This window comes from Myotis nattereri (genome assembly GCF_964212035.1).
Source record: "Myotis nattereri genome assembly, chromosome: 6".
NCBI lineage: Eukaryota > Metazoa > Chordata > Mammalia > Chiroptera > Vespertilionidae > Myotis > Myotis nattereri.
In genome coordinates, this window is record NC_138081.1 from 38,537,011 (window position 1) to 38,544,438 (window position 7,428).

A 7,428-nucleotide genomic window follows, 5' to 3' on the forward strand; every position below is an offset into this window, starting at 1 on the left:
CTTGACCGGAATCCAACCCGGGACCCCCCAGTCCGCAGGCCGACGCTCTATCCACTGAGCCAAATAGGTCAGGGCCTACCTATATAGTTTAAGTTTAAAAAATTTGGCTCTCAAAAGAAATTTCAATCGTTGTACTGTTGATATTTGGCTCTGTTGACTAATGAGTTTGCCATCCACTGAGCTAGGCGCCTAGTAGAACCAACATTGGGAGGACAAGCTGCATGTAGCGTAGAGGAGAGATGAGGCTCGCCAGGCACTTCTTTGTTCATAACACTATCTTACCCCCAAGACTTCTGAGGATCACAGCTCTCCTTTACTTCTGCTTTCCAGTCTTGTGCACATTCCTCTTCAGGCCAATTCTAACTCAGAAATATAGAGTAGGAGACACTATGAAACATGATTCCCAGCTTAATCAAGTTGACACAAGAAAGTCCAGCAAACTCAACCATACAAGATGCCTCAGCTCTGTTCAGAGGATGCAATGTCATGGGAAGAGTTCCAGTATTCATTTGCACACTTTAATCCCCACAAGTCCATGACCGGTTCACATCTAGTTCATGTATCTAGTTCATACCTAGTTCATTGTGCCCAGATCATAATGGTAATCTCTAGCACCTGTCTTCCTGTCTGTTTTAGAGTAGTTGCATAAGTATACATTGAATGAAAAGAACTCATTCTAAGCCAGAAGCCCTGAGTTCAGTTCTGTTTCTGCCACTGGGTCAGTTATCTGTCTCTTGGCTCTCAGCTTCCTGCTTGCCCTTTTATATTCTCCTCTGTATGCACATGGTTGGAATTCTAAAAACCATATTTCCTAGAGACCCCTGACTTAGCCAATGGAATAACATGCATAAGGTTTTCAGGTGGGAAAAAGACGGAAGCTGAATTTTTTTCTCTCCTGCATCCGAATTTAGCAGTTGTAGGAGCAATGCAAACAACTATGTCATTTAGCAGTGAAAGCAAACAGCCCAGCAGCTCCGGCAGAACTGCTGGCTTCTGATATCTGGTGGGAGGCAAGTGGATTCCTGTACTTTTGCTCCGTCATGCAGTGTCCATTGGCTCTGGATAGCAACACTTTCTTTTCTGTCCCTCCAGCTCTAGTGATGGTGGTGGCTCACTGCCATTGCTAATCATCTCCCCTTTTCTACTCCAGCCCTTCGAATGCTTTGGTAACCAATTCTTTGTATTAAATCACTTTCGACTGAGATAATGACTGTGGTTGCTGTTTCTCTGGATGGATATATACTGATGCACCTTCTACTACCTTTGAAACTTTGAATATTTGACTCTTCGCTACCTCAACTGGAAAATGAGGGAGATAATCCTCATGCTGCTCTAAACATCCAATGCGATAATGTTTGTATAGGTTTCCTGAATATTATAAATTATTTTGCATGTATAAATTATTGTTAGGTAACATATTTTTTTTGTGTGTGGAGGGAAGGTACTATGGTGTTTGAATGCATGGTCTCTACCTGGGTTCATATTCACTTAAGCTACTGTTCAGCTATTAGAAGTTGGCTGAGTAGAGTAGTATACTTTTCCAAGCTTCCCTAGGTAAAATGGGGTGATAATAGCACTTATCTCATCAAATAGGGGGTTTTAAATGAGATATCACAAATAAAGAGAATAGCTCAGTGACTGGTACATTATAAAGCCCAATATTTTTATTATCATTCTGTGCAGTTGGTGGCAGTAGTGGGGTAGTAGTCTATGGGAGAGAGCCATACAATGGATCCAAGAGAGAATTAGCAACCAATCTGAAAAAATGGTAAAAAAAAAACCAGATTAATGTAAAAGCAATTTACTTCTGTAATCTAATAGACAAAACAGAAGTGAATAAACTTGTATGGTTATAAGAAAAGAAAAAAAATTAAAACCAGTTCTTTAAATCCCAGAATATGGAAACAGTGATTGTGTTTACCTTTATAAATAATTGTAACTTATTGATCATTGAGGATGTATATATTATGTTCATTGTAGATACATTTAAAAGTGTACAAGCATAAAAATAAAAGAATAAATTCTAACTCTAGTACCTGGATATGATTATACTAATATCTTATTATAGATGATTCTAATCAGACCCTGTTTAGTGAAAGCTATACACATGAGACAAGTGTATCTTTTCCAGCAACTCTCGTTTTGGGTATTGTATGAAATATTTGTTTCCTTCAAAATAATTAGATAACTTAAGAAAAATGGTCCAAGTGCCTACTGAAGGCATGGCTCTGTGTCTAACCTACAATCATGCCTTCAAATTAGGAACCATATTTTTAACCACTTTATCCAACTAGAATTTAAAAAAAATTTAACATCAGTGTTGAAATTTAAGTCCTTGATGCTACATCTCTTCTGAGGCAGAGATAGCTAGCTAGCTGTTGCCATGACCTGCACAGCGGGGTTCAGGATTTGCAGGAGGGGCCGACGCACAAATGAAAATGCTAGACAAAATATGAATTATTAAGGGGTGGGGGCCAGGTGGAGTCTCTTTCTTGAAGAGGCACACCGAGTCCTGGCTTTGTCCACTTTTATTCAGTTTTAGATACACATCTTGCCCTCAGTAAAGCACAGCAGTTACACAGTAGACAGTCTCAAAGCTCAGTAAAGATCAGTAAGGTCCAGTAAACATTTACTTGGAGGCTCTCAGGCCAGGAAATTGCTTTGAGCCACTACTACAATCTCAACACGAACAATCGGTGCCTAGCCTAGCATAAGCCCTTCTAACGCTCAAGGTCCGTGGGCCTCCCGCGTTCCGTGGTGCACATTCATGATAATGCTGGTATGCGGTGGCTTCCGGCAAGCTGTCTAACCAGAGAGCCCTGCTTCTGGTGACAGCAGGAAGCAGCTGCCCAGGCCTGGCTGCATTCTCAGTCCCTCTTTCATCTAAGGCAGAATCAACTGTATGCCTGGTTCTTACCAATTATAGATCTCTGTTGCTTTTGGTCTAATGAATTGTTGCTTAACAATCTAAAGATTGTTTGCTTTCTCCACTTTTTCTCTCTGTCTGGACCCTAGGGGACGGTGGAGCCATAGATAGAAGGTGACTAAGTCCCTGAATCACTGTATGGAGGAAAGTTTTGGCAGACCGGTAAAATATGCATTAGGCTGATATAAGTAAGAAATAAATTTCTGTTGGATTAAGTCACTGAAATTAGCATTATCTTAATATACATCTCATGCCTACATTGCATGTTTTCTTCATCCTCTTCCTTCTCTTCAATTTCTTCCTTGTATTTGTTGATCTTTATATTTTCCACAGCTCCTAGCACACAGTGCCTTCTATATAGTAGGCACTTAATTGTTGTTAATTAAAATTAGACATGTTTCCTGGACTAATATAAATCCTTAAAATGAGCTTGAAACAGTTTCAAGGCAGCATATGGAAAAATGCAATATTCTTGTGATATAGTACAGACTGGGTAGAAGAAAAAGTTTATTATAACTGGAAAAGAATTCATATAATAATAAGCTCAAATGAAAGATTTATTTTCTATTTCTAGGAGGCAGTTAAAATAAAAGACTGGGAAAGATGGCATTTTTCTGTGGCAGGGAAGGCCTTAAATAAAATTGAGATAGCTTTCTCTTCCATTTTCATTATCTTTCTTACTGACCCCTTTCTTTCTCGTATTTCCCCAAACTTGTTATGTCCTTGTAAAAGAGAACATTAGAGAGCTCTCTTCAATTAACCCAGTGCATTTGACAACCATCTTTCCAAGGGCCTGCTCCTGCATTTGATAGGCACACTATGTGGTGGACATTTCTGACCTTGGGGTAAGGCAATGGCCTGCCTGGCCTATGAGGGGGCATTTTTCAGCTGATGGGCCTGCTGGCATCTCCCCTATGAATATGCAAATATTCCACTCCAGACATGAAGGATCCCATCTAACTCAATCATGATTCAGATCTCAGAGTGGCGCTTCTTTCTGAATTACTTGTTATTTTAAAACTGACTCTCAACAGGTAGAGAAATTGTGTGTTTTGTTTTGCTTTCTTAAATAGCTTTTAGTTCTAACACTAGAGGCCCGGTGCATGAATTCGTGCCCACATGAGGTCCCTTGGCCTGGCTGGTGATTGGGGCCGATGGGCAGGGGGAGGTTGGCTGGCTGGGAGGAGGGACTGCGGGAGGTTGGCTGGCCGCAGGAGGCTGGCAGTGGGAGCACACTGACCACCAGGGGGTAGCTCCTGCATTGAGCGTCTGCTCCTTGGTGGTCAGTGCACATCATAGCAACCCGTCGACTGGTCGTTCGGTCGCTTAGGCTTTTATATATATAGATTTAATTCACTAATGACTACAAATAAAATATATTTATTTTTTATTATGCAAAAAATCTAAAGACTTTCTGGATTGGGTTGATGACATGAAGAGCATTGCTAGAAGCCACAATCAATTTGTCTGGCTTCATGGAATGTTTTATTATATGATAATCATCTAAACAGAACTTTAAAACATTTAGTCTCAGGATCACCCCTGAACCCTGCCTGCAGAATCAAGTTCTGCAGAGTCAAAGGAGCTTGAAAATGATGGCTAATTGTGCATTCTGTAACAACTGCAAGTTTTCTTTGTGCATCTTTGCCTGTGTAATGGTTTTGCTAAGGTGGTGAAAAGTTCAGGATATTACCACCAGGGGTACAGCCAGATACCTAAGACAGAAAGACAAAGGCTGTTTCCTGTGTGCAGGGAACTCTGAGCAATTGCATAGAGCCAGGAAGACTATATTGCAAATAAGGTATCTAATGGTTTTATAATAATTGGCTATCTTGAGGCATGACAGCATGCGTATATTTGTATTTTAGGTCATGCATCATGCCTTCTTCAACTTTCTGTCTCCAGTATTTCGTAGGAACTGTAGAAAATAGTAGGGTTTCTTTCAGATGTCTGCTACATAAAGAACTTGGATTCAGAAATCGTGGGTTTCCGGTTCTGTGTGTTGATTATTACTTGTGTTTCATTATTCATCATCTGATTTTTTCTTTCATTCTACCACCATAGATAGAGTACCCATTGTGTGTCAGATATTGTGCAATATGCTGCTAAAATAGAGCTGAATGAGAAATAGTTATTGTTGCTCTCTCAGCATCCAAATGGAGGGGCAGGAGGCAGACCAAGCTTGGTGCCATGTGATGAAATTTGTGAAAGAGTGAGTATAGAGGAGGCAACCTGTTTCTGGAGAAGGTGAATGAGGAACAGACAAGGATGGTTTCTTTTAGGAGAGGTGATGCTTGAATGGAGTCTTGATAAATGAGTAGAAGTCAGCCAGGTGGACAGGAGTTAGACTAGAGGGAAGGTGTTTAATGAAGAAGGAACAACTTATGGAAGGGAATAGGGTTGGTGGATACCAGGAAAGGAATGTGATGTTGTAAAAAGGTATGTGTGGGACCACCGCAGGAGTTACCAGGAGACAGATCATGACCTTTTATGCCGTGCTAAAGGGACTCAACTTTATCCTAAAGTTTAAAGATGGGACGTGACATGGTGGAATTTATGAGTTACTTAACCTGGTAAGACTTTTTTTTTTATCCATAAAATACAGAAAATATTAGTTATTTCTCTGAAGGTTATTGGGAAGATTGGATAAGATGATACGCTCGAGAATATCCTATAGTGTATGACAGAGATGGTAACCAGTATTACTAATGTTATTCATGATGGACTTGTTTGAGAACTCTGTGTGGGTTGCCATTTAGTTCTCACAGCAAAGCACTTGACCATGAATCTGTAAGTGGGACACTTGCTGCTTTGAGTTGTTTCCTAGTAATAAGGGTAGATTTGACTTGATTTATTTTCATTTTAAAAATTCATTTCCCCTGAGATGCCAGGCCATGGAGGACGACGAGTTGAGATTGCGCACCCAACGGCTGCTGACCGAGTTCCTGGAACACCGCGCCCGAAGGCGCGGCACCGCCCCGCAGCCGCCGTCCACGCCCGAGGCCACCGTGATGCGCTCCCTGGCTGCTCATTCGTGGCTGGTTACCCTGCACTCCCGGTCCCGGAGGCAGAGAAACCGCCTCGAGCAGATGGTGGACCAGATAGAGTCACTGGTTCCAGACCGCACAGACCCCAGCTGGTTGAGCGTGGTGGCGCTGGTGTCCTTCGCGGGGGCCCTGCTGGAGAGACCGCCGCCAGGCCACTCGCAGGCACGCAGGGAATGGGGCGCCACCGCTGACCAGGACTGCCGGCGCCTGGTCACCTTCCTGTGCGGTTGGCTCACGGGGAAGCACCGCGCCTGGATGGAGGCGCAAGGTGGCTGGGATGGCTTTTGTCACAACTTCATGCCTGCACCGCCGCCTTGGGTCCGACTGCTGGCCCCGCTTCTGACGTCATGCCTTATACTCATCATCTTCATCTGCTTGTGGATAAAAATCCTGGTTGCAAAGTGTTTAACCAGTTTCCACCTGCCTACCTGTGGCCAGCCAAGTGGATCTGAGATGTGAACAAAACAGAGTAAAGCACCTTCTGAGGCATTTTTACCTGCATCCCTGTAAGGACGCCTCCGGTGATAATTCAGCCAGTGTTTTAACTCCTGACAAATACTTAAAGGTGTGTTAGGACAAAGGCACCTGAGTGGCTCTTCTCTGATTGGGGAAATGGGAATGCAAAGGCTTATTCCTCCAAGGAATTATCAAAGAAACGGCATTTCATTAAATGGGAAACCCGGTGCTACTTGCTACATTTAGATAAATATGAATATGAGACTCCCATCTCTCCACAATTTCGTGTGCTACTGCTGGTCAGTTTATCAAGGCAATGGTTCAGGGGTGAAATGGTGGAATTATATGGGAAGTGTTCCAAGTACCACCCTAACAAAGAATGTAGTACTAACCCTCTATAAGGAATTCTTTTCTAAAGCCTTTGAAATTGAATTTTTGTGTTTTAGAGTTAAGAATTTATATTTCTGACTTCAATAAATTGTTAAATGTCTTCAAAGTTTTAATAAATTTACGCATCTTTTAAAAAACTTCATTTTTCCTGACAGTTGTTTTAGAAGGCCTGTAAGTGAACCAGAGTAAAGAAGGAAGAAGTGGTTTATTTTACGTTTTTCTCCTCCCAAATCACCTACAGTTAGCTGTCAAAATAGGCTATCTGGACCCTATGGTTTTTTTTTTTTTTTTTAAAAAAAGATGGGCTATAAACCAAATTATTTGGTGAAGAGGACAAAGAAATAAGTAGTATTAACCAATCTCTTCTCTTCTCTCTCTCTCCTGTCTTAAGACAAGACTCTCGCACAGTGTGTGGCTGCTTTCTTGCATCATGACTAAGCTGTGAAGAGGGGGTCTCTGCTCAGGCTCCTGTTCATCGATGGTTTCCAAGGTTGAGCAGGAAGGCTATGTTAATTAAATAAGGAAAATTTTATTCCTGGGCTATGTCCTGTAATAGGGCTGCCTGCCTATTAATCAGACGATCTCCTCATTGTTTTGTCGTCCCAAGGA

The 7,428-nt window shown here is 41.9% G+C and overlaps 1 protein-coding gene across 1 annotated transcript; it reads left to right on the forward strand.

The window, feature by feature from the left end:
• Positions 1-5,820: 5,820 nt before the first annotated feature.
• Positions 5,821-6,432, forward strand: BCL2L10 (BCL2 like 10; the record flags this gene model as incomplete). Its single annotated transcript, XM_081093552.1, has 1 exon — positions 5,821-6,432. One exon carries the CDS (start codon positions 5,821-5,823, stop codon positions 6,430-6,432), a length of 612 nt encoding a protein of 203 aa, XP_080949678.1.
• Between the last annotated feature and the right edge of the window lie 996 nt (positions 6,433-7,428).